Source organism: Haliaeetus albicilla, chromosome 10, assembly GCF_947461875.1.
Source record: "Haliaeetus albicilla chromosome 10, bHalAlb1.1, whole genome shotgun sequence".
NCBI classification, from domain to species: Eukaryota; Metazoa; Chordata; class Aves; order Accipitriformes; family Accipitridae; genus Haliaeetus; species Haliaeetus albicilla.
Window position 1 is genome coordinate 39,972,936 of NC_091492.1, and position 27,198 is coordinate 40,000,133.

At 48.7% G+C, this 27,198-nt stretch overlaps 1 protein-coding gene across 5 annotated transcripts; it reads right to left on the reverse strand.

Annotated features, from left to right (window-relative positions):
• CABP1 (calcium binding protein 1) lies at positions 1-27,198 on the reverse strand. 5 transcript variants are annotated; one of them, XM_069795229.1, is made up of 8 exons: positions 26,393-26,507; positions 13,716-13,964; positions 8,826-9,002; positions 5,142-5,172; positions 4,316-4,459; positions 2,933-3,042; positions 2,376-2,523; positions 1-623 (listed from the first exon to the last, which is right to left on the reverse strand). In XM_069795229.1, the coding sequence occupies exons 2-8, from the start codon at positions 13,758-13,760 to the stop codon at positions 598-600; spliced, it is 681 nt and encodes a 226-aa protein (XP_069651330.1). In that variant the 5' UTR covers positions 13,761-13,964; positions 26,393-26,507; the 3' UTR covers positions 1-597. The 5 variants fall into 5 exon arrangements, with proteins under 5 accessions (XP_069651330.1, XP_069651331.1, XP_069651328.1 ...); XM_069795230.1 differs by lacking the exon at positions 26,393-26,507 and adding an exon at positions 23,015-23,174; XM_069795227.1 differs by lacking the exon at positions 13,716-13,964 and having other exon boundaries at positions 26,393-27,194.

Sequence of the window (27,198 nt, forward strand, 5' to 3'; positions counted from 1 at the left end):
TCATTTCAGCGTGCATATTTATCGCTTTCCCCCCGCAAGACATGTATTTGAATTTACTCTTGGTAAACATAACCACAGGAGATGCGAATATGTGCTGGGGAAGCATAAATAACTCCACACAGATAGACACACACACACGGACAGCAAACACAGACACGGTTCACCAAGGGAAACCAAGAAGTGCAGAGCACGCCCTGAGGCTGCCACCAGTCCCAATGGCTTTGTTCTCATCCACCAAGCCAAGAGGATTTCTCCTGCTCTTGCTTTGCAGCAGCTGGTGGGAGAATAAAGCTGGGGAGGAGGAGTCTAAAGTTGCAAATATTCCATGAAAGCATCATGGTAAGTCCTGGCTCTGCAGTTTCCTGCAATCATCTCCGAGGAATGGTTCCAGTTGTAGGAAGTTGCAAGTCTTTCACAGTGTGAAAGGGTGGAGGGGCATGGGGACCACCATGAGGGAGGAGCAGCAGGTCATCTTGCAATGTCCCAGTTGCAGCCAGCCGATAAACCTTCATGTGGGAACATCCGGGCTAGATGTTCCATCTAGGTCCTCTTCTGCCCTCTCTAAGGTGCTGATTCTTCTTTAGCTGAGAATAGTCTTCAACGGGACATCATGCGAACAAACTCTGCAACCAACAAGAAAAGACTGCCTTGAAGCAGAAGGCATCCATGGTCCCCAACCCAGCTCTCATTCCCTGGAGATAGCGTGCAGCCAGGGTGAAACTGATAGTCCACATAGGGCCAGGAGGTCTGTGCTGCTCCATGACAGGCCCTGGAGAGCTCACACAAAATGGGCTTTAATCCTTGCATTAGATATGGTGATATGATCCCACTAGCAGGTCATTTCATTGCCTCGGACTCCTTCCCAGCCAGTGTACAGTCTTGTTTGCACGAGCAACTCCTTGTGAGCCGCTACGGCAAGTGTTGTCAACTTCACTGTAACTTCAGGGAACCTTGATTTATAGTCTTGGGAACACAGCATGATTTCTTAGTAAGCTTGCCACTTCACAGAGACACCAGTGTGGGAAAGCACTAGTGTTTTGGTAGGTACCAGCATTTTTGTAAAGTTTACTTGGATGGACTTCTTGTTTTTAAAGATACAGGTTAACTGTAAGGATACCCTGGATCTATTTCTTCACCACCCTGCAGCTTGTGAAGTCAATTACAGTTGTTCAAATTGAGTGTAAATACCATCAAATATAAATGTGTTTTCATTCTGCACTTGAACTGCTGAGGAACTAATGGCTCTGCAAAGAGGAGGGCAGTGGAAATTACCCCTTTGACTTCTCCTTTTCCATTGATGGAGCTGTCCTTTGACAACTAAAGCAGTAACTCACAGAGAAAATGATACTGGGATAGCATTTCATGTATTTTAGCTGTCTAACGTAATTTAGCTGTGGGAAACAAGGAAAGCTACTGTCATGTAATCAGCCAGTGCATTAGAACAACTGCAGCTACCAGATACTTTCTAAGGAGACACTTCTAGTTTTTTAGCATTTTCAAAGCCCTCAGAAGCTTCAGTAATCCTGAGGACTGAGACTCCTTGCCATGTAGGAGACCTAGGAGTGCCTCTGAGCCAAAAAAATTACATCAATTTTATTTTAATTCTGTAGTTCTGTGCTTCACTAGGAAAACAAACAGCCTGCCATGCTCTCACACCTTCCAGCTCTTATATCTGCTTAGCTGTCTGATATCAACTGCTTCCCTTGCCAGAAACCCTGAGCTCTATTAATATGCTCCTGCCATGGCTAATGGCTAGGATAGCAGCCTAACCACTCTTATTTTTTGAAGTCCTTCTGGCATGAAAAGTGGGTGAAGAAATGAATTATCTCTAGGATTTAACATGACACCTCTAGAACAGATATCTGCAGTCCTACTGAACACATCTGGCACGTGACCATCTTCTGGCATAAAGGCACAGAAACAAATTCTCTATAAACCCAGATAACAAGGTGAGCCAGAGGAAATGGAAGGTGCAATGCATTCTCCAAACCAATCCACCCTCGTCACAGCTCTTGCAATAGTTTTAACAGAAAGGAAAATGCCACGTAAAAAGAAGGCTGTGTGCACCAGAATCTGCTTCTCTGTGACAGGGCATATCCCTTACCATGCTAGAATTATGGAGACCCAATTGAAACTGAGGTGCAGTAAGAGATGATACACAAATGAACGCTTCACCTGAGGAATTCCCTGTGTGGGCCAATGTTCTCCATTTTCCTCAGCTGACTAGGAAAAAAAAAAATCTTGTTTGATTTTTTCTCCATACTTCAGATACCTGGGCCCTAAGCATGCAAATCTTCCCTTCCACTTCTGCCTCTGAGCTGAAACTCTGAACTCACGTGAGAGCGGATGGACAGGGAGCGTTCATCCCTTCTCACCTTCAAAATCAACACGCCCATCTCCATTCAGATCCACGTCCCGGATGATCTCTTCAATATCCCGATGGCCCACTTGCTGCCCTAGAAGCTTCTTCATGGCTTCTCGCAGCTCACTGGTGCTGATCTCCCCATCACCATTGGTGTCAAACTGTAAGTACATGAAAAATACCAGCAGGGGAAATATAGTTAATGGAAATGGATCTTGCTCTGGGTTGGATTTTGTATTGTCCTGCTCCTGAGTGACCTATTTTTCCTGCATTCCTTTTGTGCCCTTTCTTTTCCTCCTCCAGGTGCCTTTTGGATCCAGTCTGTCTTTTCTCCTCAGAAACCCCTTGTAACTGCTGTGTCTGCACCAGCTTTCCTCTTCCTTGCCTCAAGGGTTCCCTTATCTTAGTGACTTTCTCTGCTCCTCCCTTGTTTCATGCCTGGCTTGGCTCTTTCTCTGTCTTCCGCTGTGCTGCTCTCTCCTCCTCCTCTTCTCTTCCCCAGTGGGTCTCCTCTCTTTCCTGTCTCCTGTTGCTCACCTCTCTGGGGGGCACGCGGTAGGGAGCACTCACCTCTCTGAAGGCATCACGGAGCTCTTTTACACCAATCATGTCTGCCGTTTCTGCTAGCAGCTTTGGTCCCATCAGCTCAACAAAATCTTCAAAATCCACATGGCCACCCACTTGGGACAAGATGAAAGATCGTGTGTAAGAACTCCATACGTTAGCCAAGCCCAGCACTCACTTTGCACTTCTGTGTGCCCCAGAGATAGCTTGGTTCACCAGGAAGCAAAGCACGGAAGGTGCAGGACAGTGGAAGGAAAAGCAGAGGTAGTATTAACCTGTCTTTGTATTTTCTGGATTGTGGGCTAGGTGGAATGAGCCCAAGCTATTCCATCCTAGGCTGCCATGGACTGTCACATCCTTATGGGATCACGTACTACGTGTTAGAGGCTTGATCATTCTAGTGCTTATAGCAACCCTCTGCTGCGCCTGTGCCAAAGGGTACAGCAAGGGCACAGCATGATGTTCCTGCACGGCCCGGGCAGTGCCCTGCAGCAATGGTGGAGTCTTGCTCCATTAGCTGTGGCTAATGTATGTCCAACTGTTTATTCGTCATATATAGTCCTTTTTCTTGTTTGTCCCCTATCTGAAAGCTGGCAGTAACACTCTCAAATTCCTAAGCACTTGTGTGCCAGGCTTATCAGCTGCTTTTGTGTGTGACTGGTTGCGTATGTCACAACTGTTTTCCCTCCCTTGACCAAGTAACTTGTCCTTTTTACATCATCATGTGTCAGAAATAACATGCACTAAATATCCTTTTTCCCACCTGGCTGAGGGTAATACCCTGCACTGCCACAGACAAGAGGCGACAAAGAATAATGGTGAAAGACAAGGGGCACACAGTTACAGTGAATTGGACACGTTTGTCACATTTTTCCATGACTCCAGCAGATGCCCCCATCTGACACTGCCAGCACAGCTCACTCGCAGCCCATCCCGTCACACAGCAGATCCACAAACAACCACCGCAGAGCAAGCAGCCCATCCATCACCCATCTGACCAAAGCATCTCCATCTTCCCAGGCTCTTTCTTCAGCCTGACCCATCTGACAACAGCTTCAATATGACAACACCCACAATCTGTGCACCAATGCCTAACCACCCACGTTAAGGGCAGTTTTATGCCTGACAGCATGAGCATGAAGGACAACCCTTCCACTCACTGTTGCCATACAGCACAGTCCACACAGTCGCTTTGATAAGCAAGAAAGACAGACATCAACTTCTAGGGACCACAAACAGGAAAGATGATAGGGAGTGAAAATGAGAATGAAAAGAAGAGGGCAGGGGGGAATCCAAAAGAAAAGAAACAGCAGGAGACTAAGAGAGCCCAAGGCAATGATGCAGGGCACAGCAGCAACAAGGAGGTACGGCTAGGTGGATATTACTCACGGTTCATGTTGATCTGCTGGGAGAGCTCTATTAGCTCCATCTCAGTAGGCATGTAGCCCATGGTTCGCATGCAGTTCCCCAGGTCCCTGCAGTTAATAAACCCATCCTTGTCTTTATCAAACTCTTTAAAGGCTTCTCTTAATTCTGTGGGAGTGGATCCAAAAAGAACAATATTGTCAGTGACAGCTTGAAATACCTTTTCCAAGAAACCTCCCCAGAATCAGCAGCACTTTATGAGGCCAGACTCCCTAAGATACTCCGTATTTTCCCACATCTCCCTGCAAAGAGGCAATGACTGGAGCAATGTTAAGCTCTTCTATCAGCAGCCCTGCTGACCCATTCCTTACAGGAAAGCTTGCTTGGACTACAAGCATCACAAATGGATCATTGCTAAACTGCACTCCCTAAAGAGACTGCAACTACTAAGTTTTCTCAACTTTTACCCCTGCACTATATTACATAACCCTCACTGTAGGGGTTAGTAGGTAAAATAGCTTCCCTGGAGCCATACTATTGTATCAAGCTCTACAACACTTTCTGTGGGAGCTGGGGTGAACAGCAGTTCCCTGACAGCCAATATTTCATTACTTTACTTATCCTCCCACCCTGGAAGAAGCTGGAATGGATGCAAATTCTTTCACAGTCAGCACTCTTGCAGTTTTACATATTATTTCTTCTGCTGGGGTTTCCAGGAATTACTCCACTAATCATCTCCCTTGATTTGCCCTAGATTATTTTACCCCATGGGGGCCAACCTGGAAGGGCCAGCCAGTAGGTTTTCACTAGGCAGGGAGAAAGATGACACAGAAGGAGCGACAAATTTTACCTTCAATTTCTTCCGGACGCAGTTCTCTATCCTGCAAAAACAGAACATAATATGTTAAAGCCGTTTGCTTGCCACAAACAGTTTCAGAATAGCACTTGTTGGTGCAAGCAGTTCTGGGACAAGCCAGAAAGTGAGAGAAGAAACAAGAAGGTGATGACATGTTTAATACCATCCACCTAGCAAGGCTTCCCAGCTCTCCCCACCAACGGGAGGGGTGTTAGCCTGCACACTTTTCTGTGGAAGCCCCTCTCCCTCTCATCCACTGGACAGGGGGATGAAAGGTGCTCCCCCAAAATAGAAGAGACCTGGGCCAGCACAGCAATATGTGCAGCCTCCCCATCTGACGGGACTATGAGCACCTTCATGAAGGTCCTACATCATTCCCCAGCACCAAGTCCTGAAGCAGAGACTGTCCCTGCAGCAGTTATAATCATCTCTAGAGCTCTGATTGTATCTCCTATCGCAGCTCCACTGACACAGCTAGATCAAAACAGCTGGAAGCAGTCCCTGTAACCAGCAGGTCTATACCATCGTCTGCTTGGATCACTGCTTGATCCCTGCCGTTCTGGCAGGACAGCGACAGCCACGAGTTCTCTTACAGCCAACGTCCCAGTGCCATCTCCTACAGTCAGTCCCCACAAAAAGGTAGGAACTTCCCCGTTCCCCCCAGCCTCAACTCCATATACAAGCATTTTGAAACCAGGCATGAAGGCAGACACACAACATATACATCACCAAGGTCATCTACAAACAAAACAGGACAAGGATTCACCATGTTCAGGAAACACTGCAACTTCAAACATCCAATTTGAATTTCTTGGAAGAAGGGGGAGGATACAAAAGAGTATAGGAAAATTCCAACACTGCACCAGGAAGAAGAGATGAGCATGGAAATGCACTGCTTTCTGGTTTAAATGCCCTTTCTAATTCCTCTCATGGCTCCCAGGCAAATCCAAACCATCTGAGAATTTGGAAACACAGAAATGCGATCTCTTTTGTCGTCTCACTCTCAGCTTTTCCCCTCAATTGTGGGGAGTTTCTCCTTGCCTTCCAGGTGTCCTCCAGCCTCACCACACGTCCCTGGAGACGGTGCCCTTGATCAGTTTGAGAAGCATGATCCTTTGCTATTTAACCACAGGCTCCTCTGGAAACTCTAATGGCAGCTGCTCAGAGTGCATAGCAAACTAGGACACACACTGGTTTACGTCTGTGCAAAAGTGGGCTGTGCCAGAGAAATGACCAGCTTGCCACTCATAACCTTCCCAGAGGCATCTCTGTGCTGGATGGAACTGTCAGAGCGCGCTGGCTCTGCCGTTTCATCCTTCACAGACCTGGTATTTTCAAACATGTCATCCCATTTGTTCTGCTTTCATCAACACCAAACAACAAAACAATTCAAACTCCTTAGACCGGCTGCGGGAGGCATTACTGCCCCCCTGCCTTAGATAAAACAGCAGATGAAAACCACCCGTGATCAGTACCAACACCTTGTGCACCTCATTCCGGAGTTCGCAAACATTAATCCCTGGAGATACGGCTGTGTGCCGACAGCCGGCTCAGCGTGGCAGCAGATGCAGGGGTATGATTACCACCGCCACAGTGCAAAGGGTGCCGTGACTCACCCGCGGTAACTGCTGTCTTGTGAGAGTGGCTGGGGTAGGACCCTGGCCTTCCTCCAGTGCAGTCGTCACAAGACCATCCTCCTCCTCGCGCACTGAAGACCGTGTTGCAACCGACATGACTGACACATGTCAGAAACGGGGGCTTCAGCACCGGCTCTAATTTTGCACACCAAGGCACTTGCGTTTGCAGGGCTCTGAGCATATCTTTGCACATGCAGATTCTACCACCAGAGAGCCACAGACTGCAAATGCAAAAGGTGGGGGAGGGTTTACGTCCCTCCAAAAATCTGACTCAAGCAATAACTAACATCATGAAGACGTTTTCTGTTTTAAATTTGAAAGAAGATCCCCTAAAATGATAAAGGAGGAAAATTGCTTGGGGAAAAATGGTCTGAATCACTCTAAAGCTTTTGGAGAACATATGGAAAGAGGAATAAAACTGTTCAGAGTTTAGATCCTAGAGATGAACAGAGGTGACCCTCAGAGAGTCCATTATTCATAATGTTCTTACCCTCATTTATTTCTGTTCTATGCACAATAAATCCTGTTGGTCTAGAGAGTCAGTAAAAGTAAAGCTGTTTATCAGATGCACTTACTCTACATCAGGGTAGTTAGAGACATCGCTAATCCTATTTTGGATACTTCTCAGGGTACTGCGAGTTTCCATGTCCTAAGCAGGATGGATATTTGTCCAGCTGTGAGCCTTCCTGGGGAGCTGGACCTATCTCCTATGACAGGTAGCTCTGTGCATGCCAGCAAGCGTGCTTGGGTGAGAACATTACAGGCTGTGTTTTAGTGAACTGGCACAAGGAACATGTGATCACTTAGTGGCTGAAGGTTAAGAAGAACAAAAGCCCTTTGATCAATAATGACAAATAATGAATCTTTTTGGCATTGTTGGTTGAAGAAGAGGTTTCAGAAATAAAGATCTACGTGCCTCCTACAGCTGTAGATAACCATATCAACGCACAAGTAAGACAGAGATTTCTCACAGAGGCAAGAAAGCTCCGACTCTCAGGTAACTGGGGTGAGCTTTGTTTCACCACAAGAATATGGAACGCACTGGGTGAATATCTGACAATGCACATATTCACTCATATATGTCCATAAAAATTGTGTTAATCATATGTTTTTGTATGTCTTTAAATTAATGTTATTGTAGGAAGCAAATGTTTACGTGCAAAAATATGTTTTACTTCTTGTAAAGATACAATATTGGGGTGCATATTTATGTATATTTAACATGTCCAGGTATCTACATGTTAATTTACATACAAACACATATTTTTATTTTATATAAATGCATAAATTAGATGCATATGAGCACATAGTTACAAATAGGTGTGCCTGAGTGGATAGATGCGGTTTTGCTATTTATCTCTGCGTGTGTGTGGGTAATAGCATTTGGTAGTCTGGCACTACTTGCAAATATGAGGACAGACTGATTTTTTTTTGTTTATTTGGCTAGGACTGCTGCAGTGTCAGGCTGGGTATGACAGTGTATAAAAGATTGCATTTGGGTATCTGTGAGGAGGCAGATGCATGCTTATTTCTGCTGGTACTAGTGTGGTCACTGTGAGCTGATAGGAACAGTATCAAATATGGGCATCTCTGTGGGACAGCTTGTTCCCAGTGTGGATGCCCTGATTTGCATTTAAGTGGCTATTTAGGCCTTAAATGCTAATCTGAGCCTCTGGGAATGAGATGTGGATGTCTTGCTGGAATAACAGCTTTGAAGACGGGACTCCTCCTAAGTCCATATGACTATATAAGTCCTGAAGTCCTAAGTCCTTCTCCTGAGTCCATATGATTATGCCTACTTGAGTGTAGACTTGGATCTATCTTCCGCAGCTGCATTTTTAGAATCCTCCTTTCTTGGTGTTTAGGCACGGGGATATCTCTGCACACCCTTCAGGTTAGACATTTGCCTGTGATTGTATTTGCACTTGGAGCTGGAGCCGGGATGCACCACACAGGTGGAGCACGCGGGCAGCTCCGCATCCCCGGCTCACGTCCATGTGGCTTTGCGCATGTCTCGCCCGGCTGGGTGTAACTTACGTACAGGCTGCCTGTTTTCTGCGAAGCCCTTCCTCAGGAAGATGCATGCTGGCCCCAGCAGGTTGTGCATGACGGCGCAGTTCTGGGCCAGCACCATGAGCGGACCCTGGTACTCGCAAGCCGACGGCCCCTCTTCACTCGTCTGGACAGCCTTATAGCACGTCTTCTCCTCATGGCGGATCTTCCCAGCCAACCAGCAGCAAGCAAACAACACAACAGAGGATGTTACCTCCCCGTCTCGCCCAGCCATTCCTCTGAAGTTTTACTGAACCGCCTCGCAGAGACATTATTGCTAAATTTCCTTCAGCTGGTCCACACTGCGTCCCCCCCCACCAGTATATTAGGATTTGTACAGAAGCAGTAAGTCCGGGAGTTCACTTTCAAAAGCTGATAGAAGTACAACCAACCAGGAGAATTCCGCTTTGAAACGACATCTAACTCTCAGCTCTGCTCACATCTACCCAGACACAGCCCAAAGGGCCATGGTCCTACTATCGGCCCCGGAGTTAATCCCTTGAATGAGCTGCAAAGGACAAGCACACCCCAACCTAACAGTACGTGTGCCAGCCTGTGCCCAGGGCAAAGCTGCTGGCAGGGCCACGTCATCCAGGGCATCCCCAGGAGACCAGGAGAGCCTGCACAAAGGCACTGCACTAGGCTCCACATTACATTTCAGCAACACAGCATCACACGCTTTATAATATTATTAGAAGGCCGTTTACAGCATCAGGTGGCTCTGCCAACTGCAGGCTCACACTCCCCATGCCACTTCTAATTAGTTACATCCTCAGGGTCTGAGGTAGTTACTGCAACTGGCCTCTTCTAATCACTGACAGTCCCAAAGTGGAGATCAGGCACGGGCACAACATTTTTGTCTGTTTGCATTTGCACATTTTCCTAAGTGCACATGTCCTGCTAAGCTAGGGCTCCAGAACAGAATCCAGCACTGGATTTTATAAGGAGGCACTGCTTTCCTTTTATAGAAATGCATTTCCCTGGCTCTGCAAGAAAACTCTTATCCTGATATTCCCATGCAGCTATAAAAAGCCAGCACAACCCACAGGACCCTTGGTTTTATAGAATAAACATTAATCATGCATCAGATTCCTCTTCAGGAATGATTCTACTTTTATAGCCGGTGTTCCCAGGGGTGATCAGAGAAGCTCTGTCAATTGTCATTGTCTCTGTTAACCCTTTCCTTAAAGCCTGATGTGCTTTTTCAGCCTAAAAGACCAGATACACACACACGGCCCATTCACACTTGTCCGAGTCTATTGTACCTACTTGCTGTGTCTGCCATGTGCTATTATATTGCACACATGGTTTGTAGTTTGCCTTTTTGTACACAGTCTTACACCAATCTGCTCAAGTATAATGTCATGTGAATATCAAGCATCAAAACAAAAACAACCCAAAAAGCAAGCCATGGAGAAAGAACATAATGAAGCAGAAAAGCATTTTTGTTGCAGTCATGGATGAGGAAGGAATTTGTCTCTGATTAAATCTGACACATAGGACATTTGCCCTTAAAAACCTGAAAGATGAGCATCCGTCCACAAATGGTATATTACTAGCTCAGCTAAATGTCAAGGCATCTGTGTTGAACTGCACAGCTTCGTGATATCAGTGCTATGTATTTTCAAAATTATCAGCTTTATTTCCTGGCACATTTTTCAGTTTAATATACCAAATAATATGAATCACTTAAAATAGCCCACATTGGTTCTGTGTTTAATTCCAGTGAAGCCAAGTGAAAGACTGAAGGCCCCACAGCCCCTAATCCTTGTTTGCTGACCCTTCCAGTCAATAGAATTTATTACCAAACCACAGAGCAGTACCACAGAACGGTCATCCCATTATTTTCCTGTGCGGATAGAGATTGCCAGTCTGATGAAACAGTTGCCAAGAGCCACCGAGGATCCTGACCAGACAACCTGCCGCAGTGCCAGGACAAAGTGCACGGCTTACTGATACCCTGACAGGGGCTCTCTGCCCCGCGCTGCTGCTGCAGGCAGGATTTATGGCATTCGACATTCCCTCTGCCAGCAGCCCCACAGGTTTCTCTGCAAGTGTCCCCACAAGTTCCCTCCACCACGTCCCTCCTACCTCCCAGCAGAGCTGGGAAGGGAGCTATGATATGGGTACGGGGCAAAGCAACATCAGCTGGCTGTTACAGAGGAAACGGCAGCATACATGACAAGGAAAATGCAAGGACAGGACTGGGGAGCTCCGGCTTTTCCTGTCCCTTCCCCAAGCAAAGGACCACTACGCTTCTTGGCTGAGTCCGGCCCTTGGCTCTGTCAGACCAGCAGATTGTGGAGAGAGAAGAGACCAGGCTGATTTAGAGACAGCCGTAGTGATGGTAAAGGGTGGCAAAGAGAGGGACCTGGATGCCAAAGCCCTTCCTTTCTGCACAGCAGAAGCACAGCAGGATTCACTTCATTTACTTGCCTGCATGTTGGAGGGACTTTGCAGAACGGCAAGCCCAGAGGGGCCTCTTCATCCCAACTGTAGTGCCTCTCAGAGGGAAAGGCGCCCAGGCTGGCCACCGGGATCACAGGGGGGACACTGTGACAGTGGGAAGTGAAGCTGCCAACAACAGATGTTGCGGAGAAAAAGCCTGAGCACTGCCACCTAAACAGGCAAGGTACCCCCATGCCAGCCAGTCCCAGACCAAGCCAGATGGTGGCTGGGAGCGACTCCCAAATTTCAGGTTGAAATAATGTATTCAGGAGATCAGTGTGTCACCCAAGAGCAGCTTTCACACAGCTTTTCTAGAGTCCCTCCTCTTTACCATTTCAGCAAAATGAGTTTGCCCAAGGTAAATCTGAGAAAAAAGACTGGGATCATAAAACAGCCAAGTGAAGTTGTGCAATGTTAAGACTGACCTGCAAAGTCTCCACTATAATCATGTGTGTCGTGATCAAAAGAACGGCAGAGCCCCAGGACCTGTCAGGATGCGTGCCTGAGGCCTTAATTCATGGTTAGCTGGAGCAACGTCTGAGAAATTCTCTAATTCAGCTTTCTCTCTTTAGTCCTGCCATCCCAGGCCTTCTAACTAGGCACAAAGTGCATTATTCGAAGCAGCTTTTAGGAATGAAAGCATAAATTACCTAAAAGACTGACGACAGAGCTTATAAGTTCTTGAATCCATTTTGATTCAAGCAGCCTGGCCACACGTCAGACTTTAATTGCAATCGCCTTGATCATGTTGAGCACAGCTGCAGCCAACTCCTTTTATTGCAAGTTGGAGGCGACCTACAAGCAACCAAGTTGGTTTTTCATATGTGCAACATTTTGGTGAACCTCAAGCACTTCTGCCTCTCCCTGGAGGTCACCCTGACCTAGGGACTGGTCTCAGCACTGCCTAACTGCTTGGTGATGAATTCCCTCCTCATCTATCCCAGCTCCCCCACAGCAGCACTGTGCCATTACTGGCTTTGTTTACAGCAGCCGAGATAAGAAGCAAACTGTACTTCTATGCAGAAGAGGCAAATCTCCTGTGAGAAGAAACTCCCTGCTACGTAGGCCCTCTCCGCAACAGCTCCCTCCCAGAAGACCCTTCCCTGGTGGCAAGGTGTCCTGGGTGGAGCATCCTGATGGCAGTGGCATTTCACTGTCAGCAAGGTCTCCACAGAGGCAGCTCCTCACTGCAATAATTCGGATGCTTAGCATAACTTTTTCATTTACAAGGAGTGAATTGCACAGCTTTTTGCTGAGTTATTAGATTTGCAGCGATGCTAAGTGAGAACCGTGCAGCTGACAGGTATACGGTGCTGCAAGACCTTCCTCAGTCAAACAAGAAATATTTCTGGGGCACATCATTCCCATTTCAATCTAGTTCCTAACAGCAGAATTGTTCCTGAATCTAATTCGTCCTGGGATCACTGTAACACCTCAGCACAGAACAGACTGCGGGTTGAAGCCTAACAGATACACATGGCAGCTTGCAGATGACGTCCAGCTGGGCCCAAGCATGTAGACACATGGGCCATGCTGACGTGCAACATGATGCACAAACACACAGCTGGGGCCCAGCATATCCACTCACAGACAGAGGCATGGACAAACAGATTACAGAGAAAAACGTGCTTTTGTACCCAAACACATACCAACAAAACTAGATGCGTGCATACGCAAGGATGGATATACATGAAAACACACATGTCTACATACAGACTTCTGTGAGGACATCCACTAGCAGGTATACACACACAGAGCACCATACAAGCAGGGATACGTGTGTGACGCACACAAATTCCCCCCCTATACACTCACAACAAACATTGCATGCCTGCTCACACACCTCAGAATGTGTACATAGAGACAGAGCGAGCTAAGGACACACACATGCTTCAGATGGACTCATTAGGTGTGCATATTCTTACACACCAACAGGAATACGTACAAACGCATGCCCATTCACATGTCCATGAATATATGTCCCTACAGAAATGACCCACATGACTAGACTCATGCAGATACCTCTCAACTGAAGCACATGCACACACACACACATCTCACACATATACACATACATTAAGATTCCTGTACGGAAGATGTGTACCAGCATACTATGCACATTGAAAAGCACAAGCTTGCGCATACCCAGAGGACAGCTATACACACGCACACTGAGCAGGACACAAGACTACTCATGTGCATGCATATGCACACATTTATTTACACACACGTTACGGCTCTCAGCATCCCGGGCTCTAACAGCTGCACTTGCATGAGCAGCTCTTACAAAAAAAAGTCTGGTGAAGAGAGCTGAACCCTTCATACACACCTCTGTGTTTCTCCCACCTCCCATTCCCATCTGCCCACGACGTCACCCATCCCAAGAAGCAGGGCTGGAAACGCACAATGCACTTTGATTCAGGGAACATACCTTTTTTGAGAGGTTTCTCAGTGGAGACTTCACACAGTTGCCCATAATATGTTGAGTCTGCCTTTCCGGTGGACTTGGTTATAAAGGAACTGAAGCAATTGATCCCATTAAAGGTATTCCTTGGGAGCAAAGCAAGAAAGGCAGTGCCAGGCAAATCCAAACAGCTACTGGCTGCTGGGGCTTCCCTCTTCAGGGAGCTTTTTCTCTCTCTGCCTCTCTCTCTCCGTGTTTTTACTTTATGTTCACTTTCTTGAAGAGATGAAGCAGGAAGGAGAGGGAGGGGAGAGAAACAGACAGAAAGAGAGGGAGAGAGAGAGAGTGAGAAGGGGAGAGAGAGGGAGGCGGATGTATAATCTACATCAGATTAATGTTCAAATCCCTCCCACCCCCCTCAATCTGCAGGCAAGATTGTTTCACTCATGAGAGAGGGCTGATTCAGGGAGAATTAAAACAGAGAGGCACCGCAAGAAGTGATTTCAGTGATGAGTTCAGTGAATCCAGCTAGTTTGGGTCCACACAGCCTCTGAACATCGCATCCCTACCCACCCCCCTTCTAAGTCCTCTCGGCTTTTCAATCACCAGAGAGCTAGGCTGGCCAGAAGGCAATCCACTTAGGGGCTTGGAGCAGAGTCCAGAGCTCGTTTCGGAGCAGAAATGGACCATTTATCTGGGTGGGACCTGTTTCAGCTTATAAATACCAGCAGACATAAAAGTCCCTCATTCTTTTCCTGCCACAGTGGAAGCAAGCCTGGAGGCACCGGTCCAGGGACCCTCCAACATGTTCAGCCCCAGGATAGTAATTTTTAACCACAAGGGAGAGACCTTGAGCCAGTCTTGCGGTAAAGTTTTTCCAGCTTTCTGCAAGTAGAAATCAACTGGCGGTTTACCTGCATTAGTCTGCCAAAGGTGGGCTCACACCTGAATTTAAATCTGAACAGCCCCAGGCTAGGTAATGTGAAGCAAAGAATTCAGATGTCAGATCCATCCATTCCATTTCCAAGCACCCAAGTCCTGGAATAAATAAGAGGCTCCTAAACCTAGAGCCAGCTCTGAGCTCTGGGCTTTAGGCGTGGTGTGGTAACAGAATAAACTCTGAAAGAAAAGGGATGAGTCCCCAATACATTTTCCTCTGATCTCAGGCTGAGCATAAGAGCATTCAGTCTGAAAAAAGATTTCAATTGCATAAAAAACTCACCATCACACCCAGGCAACAAGATCTGAACACGATAGTGAATGCGCCCTTAGCTGTGAAGCTACCACAGCTGCAGCTCCATAGTGATAAGAAGCCACGGCATGAAAAGCTACCTCCTTCAAGAACTGTGAAGACCAAAATGACACTGATCCTACGCCCTGTCTGCGCAGCAGGCTGGTTGGACACTCAGGCGTTCAGCCGAAAGATTTTACAACTTTCTTTGCACCTATAGTTCCAAACAAAAGGCTCTACAAGACCTAACCCATGGGCTGAGTGCTTGCACAACACGTTTTTTTTGTGCAGGAGCCAAGGACTCATTTTCCTGTCACCTCTAGGGCTGTAGGACAGAGAAGGATGAACCACTAATGTCATAACAAAGCAGAGATTTCTCTGCTTCCACCCTGATGGTGCTGTGGCAAATTAAGCATGATTACAAGGTGAAACAGTTGCTTTAGCGCTTAGAGGTTTCTTCCACCTGAGGAAATGAGTTTAGGAGTCCAGCCATGACAAGAGTCAACAGCTTCTCCAGTTCCAGTCGCAGCCAGAAGTGGACGGTCATGGGGGGTGCTGTTTCTTGCTCTTCCTTGTACTAACCACTTCCCAAGAGCAAAGGCAGTGGAACAGCCTCCTCTCAGATGCCCTCAATGTCTTCTTCACTGCATGGCCTGGGATAGAGCTGCGCAAAGGTCCACAGGCCCTCCAAAGCAAGAAGCTGCAGTGGTAGATACTGAAAGACACCCCTTGTACCCAGGGCAGACTGAGGAACGGACAGAGGGGATGGGGAAACTCTGGTCTGGAAGACCTCCATAGCAGAGCCCACCCATGATGAGCTGGGAAGCGAAACTGTTCCTGAGATGGGCCTGTCTCCTGCTGTCACAGTCTGAAGACCCCTGGCACTGGGGAAATACACAGTCCCTCCTTGGGGGCTGTGCCAGCCCTGGGCCTCGCAGCAGGGGACTTTCCAGGAGGATGCCAAAACTCCCAGCTCCTCTCAAGGCTGCCACCTTCAGCTCTATTTCTCTTTCCCTTCTTAAAGCAGCTAATGGGAGGCTCACCTACCCTCAGCCAAAGTGTTGGTCATTAATAACGCCCTCTGTCAGCTGGAGCCATTCCCCAGGCTCCTTGTTTACTGACCAAGTGCTTGTCTCCCTTGAGCAGAAGCTGCCACACAGCGAGCTGAGGCGCCTGGGCTCCTTCCCGAGACAAACGACTTCAATTCCAGAGCAGAGAGGAGAGAGAATCGCCTCCTTGCTGCTAATGAATCTCCCCCTGACAGGCAGTGTGGAGGCCAGGAACGCCTTGCAATTGAGAAGTGCCCATCTCCCACATCCTCCCAGAGACGGGGAGTGTCTCCTGCCAGGAGAATTCATCACAGCCCCCAGACTGCCACGGGACAGCTTTGGAAGGCAGCCGTTGAGCATGTCTTACAGACCTCTAAAAGCCTCTCAACAAAAGTTGAGGTGGTCACCCTCTAAATATTAGCTTGTACCGGAGCATTCAGAGCCAGCCACCATGGCAGGCTGCCGTGCTCGCCTGCTCTCCAGCTTTTCTTTCCTGCAGTTGCAGGCAGTTGTAGGAAATGTGCAGGGCAGAGTGAGAAGGCTGAGACTTGCTGCCAGGCTTGGCAGGGAGTTCGCAATCCAGAAGGGAAGAGGTGATGGGAGCCCACTTGCACCAGGTTTGCAACACAGTCACAGTCCTTCAACTCTGCAAGAACTCTGGCAGAGCTGCAAGGGGCCTAAGAAACACTATCATAAACAATTTTCTTATCTCCTTGTTCACAGTGAATCTCTTAGGAGGAATTGGGCAGCACATCACAATCTAGCAGACAGACCCTGCTGACCTCTGAGGAGGAAAATCACACTCTACATTGGGATCTTGTTCCAATCACCACTACAGGCAGCTTAGAGATAGGCAGGAAAGTGGAGTTGGCAGAAAGGTCATTAGAAGACTAGGTTAGAAGGAACATATTTTCTCCCTTCCTCCAACTGAGGCTGCTGTAAGAGAACAGGGTGCTCAGAATAAGTGTGTCAAAAACATTTGTGTGTAGGTGCTGATCTGTGGGTATGCCTATATCTGGGGTAGTCAGTATGCGTGTGGGAGGGCTGCACATGCATGTATACTGGTTTTCCCACACTGTTCTTTGTGGCAATCACACTGTTCTTTTAAGGTCTGGGGCTCTGTTGTAAACTTTCTAAAAATTGATAGGAACTTTGTGAAATGTGAGTCTTGCCTATGTGCCCGCATCCCTTCCTCTACCCTAAGGTCCAGGGTGGAGAGCAGAGACCTTGGTGGATGTGGTTTGGCACAGAGCGAGGTCTCGGCTCACAGGAAAGAAGCGTTTGGCACGTTGACTGACCTGAGCACAGAGCAGGGAGGAGGCTGGGCGACTTGGCATTGAACAGGGAGTGATTTAGGTGGTTTAATATGTCCGGATTCTTTAAAAAGCAGCAGTGCTCTGCTTTGGGCTGGCACCTTTGGCAGAAATTCTCATTTCATAAGAAAATGTTGGATCCCACCATAGCTAATCACTTGGTAGCTGCCAGAAACTTTATCCAGTGGCATCAAATGATCCAACAGCCACAACAGAAAGAACAAAAGTCAATCCAAAACTTGGGATTGCTTATCAGACTGTAGCTTTGCTTGGCAAAAATTTCCAGTGGAAGTATGGATTTGTACAGCGAGACTGTTCAGATGCCAGGCCCGTTTCAGTGCCCGGTCTTTCACTTGCTAGAGCATTGTATCAGATGGTTGTTCTCAACATAACACAAACACTGCAACAGGCAAAGTCAGGAGGTACTGGCATTAATGTCTGAGGGGAGTATATAGTAAAGCAGGGAAAACTCATTCCTAGCATCTTTTCACTGAAGTCCATAGTTTTACCTAAAAGCCCATTGCATGCTTCGAAGATTTAGTATTTTAAAATATGCCACCTTATTTAATTTATCCTAATAGGTCAAGAATTTCCGGTCTATTTTTTCCTATCACAGAGCGGAGAGGGCACATATTGATCAGTAGCTTTCAAATCTGCTCCCAACCACCCTTTAGCCAGTGGCTATAGATACGTATTTTACAAGAAACAACCCAGTCTTGTTTGCTGGATGACCTCAGACGAGCCTAAGCTTTTGGAATTGTTAACATCCTCCTGTTGCCAGTGCTGTCGAGGGCCTCATTTCAAAGCTCCTGACTGCTGGAACATGCACTGGCACTCTGAACTTCTGCGAGTGGCTTCCCTCTCTTCTTCTGTGTCAGGCTCTCAAGTGCTTTTGCTGCACATTGAGTTGCATCTTCTAACCTCGAATGAACCTTGGATGGTTCCATATTCCAGTCAGACAAGTACAGGTCCATCTCAAGGGGAGGCACCCGCAGGTATTGGTGGATGCAGTCCAAATCCTCATCTAGGGGGAGGAATATTTCTGCAGAGAGTTTGGGAACTTTCTTTGCTGTCAGCTGTTCCAGGAAGAAAGTGTTGCTGACTCATGCTGTGCATAATATTCTCCTCCATTAGAGCAATTGGATCATATTCAATCACAAACAACAGAAAGGTTATTAAAAAGACCAAGGATATTTTCCATCCCTCTCAAGGTAACAAAGCCTGGACCGTCAACTTCTGTTTAGAACAGCTTTGTCTGTAATTAGCTGGCTTTATTCTGCATTAGATGAAAAGAGATGGGAACGTGCCATCTCCTGACACCTTCCATGCCGATCTGGTCCACGTATTTTGCACTAGCCCGACTTCCAAGTCCCGGCACAGGAGATGTGTTGGCCAGAGCACAATGTTTTGTGGATATTTTCTGCTTTCAAGATCATCAATGGGCTACAAAAAGACAAGTACAAACTTGACAGCTCAGAAGCTGCTGTGACAATTTGCCATGTATACGCAGTACAAAGATTGTTTAAAACAAACCTTACATGGTCCCTTCTCTTTGCTCAGGAATATGAGAACTGTAAATCACTCTGTCCATACTGCACTACTGCAAAAGCAGCTAATTCTTTCTGCCCTGGCTCTCTCACCTCTTTCCAAATAAAAGGGACAGGGGGTCAGTATTTGGCTGGCACACTGAGGTGCTACAGAAAGTGTGGCTGATTATTAGATGAGCAACGCCTGGGAACCAATCCTAACCAAAACCCTGCAGTACTATATGAGATAGACCACCACAAAACCAAGGTCTGCCTCACTTCTATTTTGAGTAAGGATCTGAGAGCACCTTTAGAAGGATCAAACTGCATATCCCAGTACGAGATCTCTGGCTATATCTCAACACAGCTGGTCACAAGCTACCTAAACCCTTTTTGCATTATTTCAGCACAGCTCAGGGGGGTTGCTGGCAGGTTTCTACTTCCTGCCTTCAACCCTTGTGACATGATGCCTCACAATGTTACACGGTTGCCTGTTTCCTTCCAAGAGCAGAGAATGTATTTCATCTGTGTGGGATGAAGCAATGCTGTATATTCTTTCCAAAGATGGATGCAACGTGCAAAGTACTCTAGGGGAGGAATGGGTGGATATTAGAATATTGCTTATTACTTCATTCATAGATAGGATTGAGTTCATGGTCTTATACTGGTGCAGAAAGCTACTCAAAAACTAAATATGACCATACAAGCTATGACAGCTGTTTGTCTTTATTTCTAAGCAGGGCATTTGATTGAAATTGGAGGATTACTCAAGTTCATGGGCACTGCTGTGCTCTCTAAGGTCACAGGAATGTCAGAGGATTATTGAAAGGGAGCCCAAAGTTAGCTAGGCATCTTTTACTGGATGCACACCATATAGCTGCTTGTTATTGGAAATCAATACCACTCATGGACTCATCAGGGAAAAACAGTTACTGAAGCTGTGATGCTACAAAGAACCACAGCTAATTCAGCTGACAAACCTGCAGCCCAGCCACTACATCTAAAGCTAAACTCTTCCCTGACACTTTGTTCAGACCCAATATTGCACGAAACAAAAATCAAGGCGGTAGAGGTTGATGGAATGCACAGTGGACTGATTTAAGTGATGATTAATTTATTACTGAAAGATTTTCTTCTCTCAAAAGATAAGCTGAATCTAACCAGAAGGTTTGTGTATTTCAGTGCATTAGATCATGCTGTTGTATATTTCATGAACGGAATATTTAATGAATGTTCTTTTAGCTTGGTTTTATTTTGATGTCTTTCTATATCCTTTTAAAACAGATTTGTTTAAAAAGTAAATCACTGACAAAGATTAACGTTTGCTGGCAGACCCACTGCAGGCAGGAAGCTTATCCATTGCCCCTCAGTGATTCTCTACGTCTGGCTCACATCCCTCAAACTCTTTACAAGCAATAAACGTGATAAATTTTTCTCCAAGCCGAGCAAGGGGGGAGCTGAGTGGATGTGCTCAAGCGGAACAATGTTTTTCCGTGTCTGTGTCCGTCACATATAGAAAACACGAGACGTACCTTGGAAGGTATGGTGGGTGTCAGCAGGCAGGGATGTACGCAAACGCCAATCGTTTTAAGCACAGGAACGCATATGCACGTACAGAGGTGGTTGCATAGCCACGCAGAAGATTTAGCAGAGGCCGCACGCGTGCAGGCTGCGTGCATACAGACGAGACAGGTATGGCGAAGGCTCTTAATGTCAGGCTACATGCATGGACGTGGGCTGTGGCAACGCATGCTGGGATGGAACCCGTAGGAACCCCACGCGGGTACGCGGCCCTCTGCAAATACGCGCCTGGCGATCCGCGGGTCACCGGGACCGGCTCCCGCCTACATCACGGGAACCAGGGGGGCTCTCCCCGGGTCCGACAACACACTCACCGGGCGGCCGGGGACCGAACAGAGGCCCAAGCCCCGGGGTGCACGGAAACGGCCCCGGGGCAGGAACCGGCCGGGCCGCGCCGCGCCGCCCGCAGCAGGGGGCGCCCTGGGGCCGCCGAGCGCGCCGGGCCGGGCCGGACCGAGCCGGGCTGGACCGAGCCGGGCTGGACCGAGCCGGGGCCGCGGGAGCAGCGGGCGGAGCCGCTGCCGCTCCGGGGAGCCCCGGCGGGCACGGCCGGCGCAGCACCCGGCCAGGCACGGCAGCAGCTCGGGGCGTACCGCCGGCTGCAGGAGCGGCCCCTGCGGCCCCTCTTCCCTCTTCTCCGCGGCCTTTGAGGACCATTTTGGGGCTGGAACAAGCCTTCAGAGGTGCCGTAAAAAAGAGGGGGGGGAAAGTCAGGGGAGGGGTATGGTGTTTCTTCTGGGTTTTTTTGCCTCCTAACCTGTGCAGGCATGCTCCGTACCAGCGAGCTAAGTCTGTGCAACGGGATCGGCATCACTACAGCGGCTGGTCATTTTGAGCCGGAAGAAGTCTGTTCACCCCAAATTACTGTGCCGATTTAACGCTGTAAATGAATAGCTGTTAGAGCCTGTCCTCAGTTTGCCACGAGCCCTGACACGCTGCTGCTTCACCTGCCTTACAGCACGGTACAACGCAGCGCGCGAGCACCTGCAAACCCAGACCTTTCACCTTCACCTCTGCCATCCCACAGCGCGACACCTGACAGTTTCCGTCGCTGGCATCGCCGCTCCAGCGCAGCCCGATGCGCTGCAGCCTCCCTCGCTAATACACGGGGGCAACTGAAAACTTCCATTACTGAGCCATTAACCACTCTGCCTCGGCTGAGCTGGCCCGAGCTCCCTGGCTTTCCGCTGGCGGAGCTCCAAGCGTGGTCCTGATGCGGCAACCGCTCTTGGGCAAAACTCCCGTTAGAATCAGCTGAAGCCAAAGCCACTGAGGGAACAAGGTCAACCTGCAGATGAGACCAGAAGGGTGAGAGGCTGGACATGGCACTTTTTCCCTACCTGCTCCTGGCTAGTTTAGAGGGGAATGTTCTTGGCTTCCCATGCAGGCAGCCAGAGGATACATCCTGCCCCAAAATGGGGCCGCTTCTGTCATCCCTGTTTGCTGTAAGGTCCATTAAGACCTGTTAAGAAGAACTAAAGCTCATGAGTAAAGGAAGATGGAGCAGGACAAGAGAAGGAAAATTATACAGCAAATGCAGAAAGATTCTTTCCCTATTTTAATGGTAATGCGGACACTGACATCAAAGCAGGAATGGGAGACAGTGCAGACAGGAGAGGCTTTTAACTCCCTGTACAAATAGAAATACAAAAGCCCCTTTGGCCACAGTGCTAACAGCAGAAGCCTGTAAATACTTAATGAGTCCCTACAGCATTGTTTGACCCCTCTGATCCCCATGCTACCAGAGGCAATTGACAGAAAACTGTTGGGGAATCACTTCACTGAAAAATTTAACAGTCAGGCAGGGTGTGAAAGCTAAACGGCTCTGAAAACGGTCAGGTCTCACATGGCAGGATTGCTTGCAAATTAATATTGCATAGCAAAGGCACGGAAAAAGCTCTTCTTAAAGGTGCCAGCTAGGCCAACGCTGTGGCAGAGGAGAAATGAAGCGACAAGAACCAGTGGGTTTCTGTGCCGCAGTACCCATACAGTGCTGTGCCGTGAGCCCGATGCCAAGCTGCCGCTGTACCGCAGGTGCTGCTGCCGCATCACCACTGCCCCAGGAATCCTGCTGCCATAAAACTGTTGCATCGCAGTCCCTGCGGCCACCGCACTGCTGTCCCAGTCTCTGTGCTGCTGTTGCTACTGTTGTCACATTAATAAACTGTGTCCTGCTGCCAGGCTGCCATCTCACCACCATCCCAGCTGCCGAGGGATCACTCCTCCTCTGCTGTTATGGACGTGTGACTGCTCGATACCGCACTGTTGCTAAACTGTGTCCTGTAGCCACACTATAGGCACTATAGGACCGTCATGCTGTTCTGCTCTACAGGAGTGATAGCATGCTCCTTTTTGCTCCACGACACTCCTTTACCACTTGGCCGCTCCAACCCTATCCTGCTGTCAGGCCAAAATTATATGAAACATCCTCCCCACACTCCCTTTTCTCGCCACTTTCCCACTTTGCTGCATTATCACACATGCATCCCCTGCCAACTACACCCGTGAGTCACTGCACTGCTCTCACACCGCACTGAGCTACTGGACACTGAGCTACCGCTGCAGGGCCACTTTAAAGCACTGCTGTCCCACTATCACATGCATCATATAACCAGCCCGTACTCACACTGCACTTCTGTCACCAGGTAAGTCTGTGGCGTTGCCCTCATGCTAACTCACAGCCGTGCGTCCAAAACTGTGGCATGGTGGTAACACCTCACTCGCTGCCTTCTGGTACAACGGGATGGTACTGTCAGATCAGCGCAGCCCTTTGCTAATATCACACCAGAAGTAATCACTGCTGTATAGAATAGCTCCCATCTGGAATATTGTATTACTACATCATTGGACCGCTAAACTCTTCTGTCAGGCTACAACACTACACAATTATCACACCCGTGCACTGCCAAACTCCTACCACATGGCACCAGTATCACATCTCTGTTCTGCCACAGGATTGCGTTACCACACCACCGCATTGTCAGTGCTGTGTTCTCCAGGCACTCAGTGCTGTGCAGCACTGCATGCTAACCCGGTATAAACTCCACAGCAGAGTGCTTTTCCGCAGCTGCCTCACTGATCTAGCGTGCAAACATGTCATTAGACCAAGATGACATCCTGGCTTATACTAATACATCATTACACTACCTTACATTTGTTAATTCATGTACCACTCAATTACAAAATGGTAAAGTGCCCCAAAAGAGTATTATTGCTTTATTATATTAGAACATCACTGCACCAATATAGCATAAGCCTAATTAATAAAATATCACTGCATCCTGTATCCTGGCAGTATCTTAGCATTCCTCTGGAGTACACACCCACAGTGCACTATATTGCTGTGCTGGTTATATAAACACGGCATTTCTGCCTTCACTCCGTCTTTTTTTCTGCACAGCTACAAATCTGTCTCCCTCAGACACAACCCTGTAGTCCTGGGCTGCTCCTTTTTGCTGTTACTGCAATAATGACATCCTCCGTGAAGTCATCCCTGCAATCTTTTCTGCGTATCCGATTGTACCACTGGATTGTCTGCATCTGCGACCACATCACTGCACCACTGTGGAACAACAGGGTGATGATGATGTTCCACATCTGTAGAGCTGGGACAAGATATACTGGTGCTGCTGGACCACAGTGCTCTGCTGCTGCAGATATGCATCACTGTGCTCCTCTCCTATGTACTGCAAATGTACTGTTTTAACTGTTTCACAGTAGGCTGTGTGGGCTGGAGAGAAGTTCTTGTGTTAAATAAATTGTCTGCTGAGCTGTTGCTCTCTTCTAATTACAATGTGGAGCAGACTGGTGTTACAGCACCTGCAGCCTTAGACTGCAGTCCTGGACACTTCTGTGCCTATGACCCTGCCTCAGCCCAGGCTGCAACTTGGTCTCCTGCAGGTTTAAGACCTTGCCCGCCTCAAAATATCACTCACGTTTTTACATAACGCTTAGCATTTGTTTCTTCACTCACAGAAACAAAATTTCCATCATTCCGTTCCATGACAGAATTTATCCTTGGGCCTTTATTCGTCCCAGGTTTTTGATATCGCTACAAAAAATCTTCACATATCTCTTCCTGCAACCAGCTCTTTGCGTATCCTACATTATAGCTCCCCTTCTTATATCCACAAATCCCCTGTACAGCCCCACTACAGCCCACTCCTGAAAGCCAGTCCTAAAATCTCCACTAGATGGTCATTCTCTCATCGTTACTTCAAACAAAGCAAGGGAGAGATGTCTACAGAGAGAAATGAGAATAAATAATATTATGCTCTAAAATAAAGATGTTGGCGTTTATGAGCACTGGTGCAATGTACTCAGTGAAAAGGTGAAAACTAGAATTGTATCTGTCTCTCTTCTGTAAGGGGCGTTGTTCAACACTGCAATTAAATTTTGCTAAGTTTATGGCTTTTGGAGGCGTCTTATGACACTGGAATGCAAGCAGCAGAGCAGGTAAAAAATAAAGATGCCGTTCAGGTAAGGACTGAGTTCAAAACCAGAGAGGTTTCTGCAAGTGGGAGCCCTGGCATGGATTTGTTTGTATTTCTGACACTTTGGGGACATACAGCTCCAGAGACTTAAAATATGTTCTCACATACATCTTCACTTTCCTCACAACTACAGGTACAGCACAAGTCAGAGCTGAGCCCACAGATTTCAAAGCCTGGTGCTGGAATATCGCTTTTTGTAACCAGGTTGAGCACCACGCCGCTCACCAGGCCCTTTCTTATTGCTACTACAAAATTTTAATCTAGACTTTTGGTACACCATTGGCACAGGGAGGGTAATACTCGTTCTGAGTTAAACACAGCCGTAACATTCGTAAATAGCAGACTGTCAGCGAGGAAGCAAAATTGTTGAGGAGAGCAGACGTGCTTTGATTTTTCTCTGGAGAAGTCAAGATGAGCAGAAGTAGACAACACTTTCTGACACCAGATTAAACAGATACGGGTGTATCACCTCCTTCTGCCCAATTACAAAAATTCTTCTCGTTCTCTCCATAATCTTAATTTGAATGGGCACCCTGCGAAGCCTCCCAAACCCACTTAAAAAAAAAAAAAAAAAAAAAGACCCAATGACAACAAACCCCACAAATCATAATTCTGGTTTAATCGATCACTTCCAGGGCTGGAACTTAGCTGGCTGCCCAGGCTACTGGCTTATACCTATAATTGTGCTTCCGGGAGATTGCAGTTACATTAATCTTCCTGGAGATTACATCTCCCAGTAACATCCGTAAATGGCTCTAAAAGAAAATTTTGAGCTAGTCTCCCTCTGCCTTTTCATTTTTAGAGGGTAACCCTGTTGGGTAATTTCACTACCAGAAGCAGCTAAAAGCGACAGCTTTGTACCGAAAGAGCTTGCAAACACCGAAAGCATCTGTTCCATCCTAACATAGTGACTGGGAAGGCTTCGGAATTGGGTCAGGATTTTTTTTTGTCGTCCTCCCCGCTACCTTCTCCTGACAGCTTCTGCCATCAGAAATGATTCATATGCCGATTGTACAGAAATGTACCATAAGGAGATGTAAACAAATACAGCAAAGCAAGGCGGGGAGCCAGAGAGATGGAAATCTAATAAGTAAATACATTTTTTAAATCCACTTCTCCGACTCTCACCCTCAGCAGGCAGAGCCACAACTTCCCCCGGCGACAGGGAAAGCACCGGCACTTCCCCCGCCAGCACCACCGAGAGCGCCCTCCGCGGCGCCCGGCGGGGCGGCCGGGGGCTGCGGGCGGCTCCGACCCGCGCCCCCCCCTCCTCGCCGCGGAGCCCTCCTCGGTGCCGGTGCCGGTCCCGCAGCGCCCCGGCGGCGCCGCAGCGCCGGGAGAAGTTCGGCAGGGGCGGCCAGGAAGCAGTGCATTTACAGCTGCGGGCTGAAGCCCGGAGGCGCGGGGGGTCTCCGGGACGAGGAGCCGAAGGTCCGTGAGCGGGCGGGAGGAGGAGGGGGCGCGGGGGGGGGGGCAGGGAGGGAGGGGGCGAGAGGCGCTTTGCCCCTTACCTGGCCAAAGACCGAGCTGAGCATGGGGTGCAGCTGGTGGAAGAGGGGGTCCGCTTCCACCGACCGATCGCTGCCGCTGGACTTCGTGGAGTACTTGCTGCTGGATTTGGACAGAGGTGAAGCGCCTTCCGAGAGCTTTAGGGACTCTCTGCTGGACCTCTGCCTGTGACTGAAGAAAAAGTCCTCCTCTGCCTCCTCCCCATCCCTGTCTGAGAGCTGATGCTGGTCCTGGGGGTGACCGTGGCTGGCGTGCGGCGGGAGGTGGTGGTGCTGGTGCCTGGATGTCCGCACCGGTTCCTTGCCGCTGCCTCTCCTTGGACCTCCTTCCGCCGGCTCCGGCTGGCTCTCCCCCCGTCCATGTGACAGCTTCCCCGCGCCCCTCGCTCCGTCCTCCCGGGCGCCCGGGTGGCAGAGCGGCCTGCGGGCACTGGGCTCCCCGGGGAGCGGCTCCTGGCTCTGCTCCCTCCCCGCCTGCCCGCCTTGTCCTCTGCCGTCCCGGGCGCGGCTGCCGCGGGGCTGGGGCTGGCCGCCCGCCGCCCTCCGGCTCCCCGCCGCCTTCAGCAGCGAAGTGCGGGACTCGCTCTTCGCCATGGAGGAGCCGCTCATCGCGGGGCCGCTAGAGCCGCATCCCCGGCCGGGCGGAGCGCTGCCGCTGCGGGCAGGGCTGCGGCGCGCCGCTCACGGCATGTCCTGCGGAGACCCGCTTAAATCCCGCACCGCGGCCCATGTGACAGCGCAGACAAAGGCCGCGGCAAGGGGCGCTCCGGCGGGGGGCTGGCGGGCACCGTCGTCGTCCTGTGTGTGTG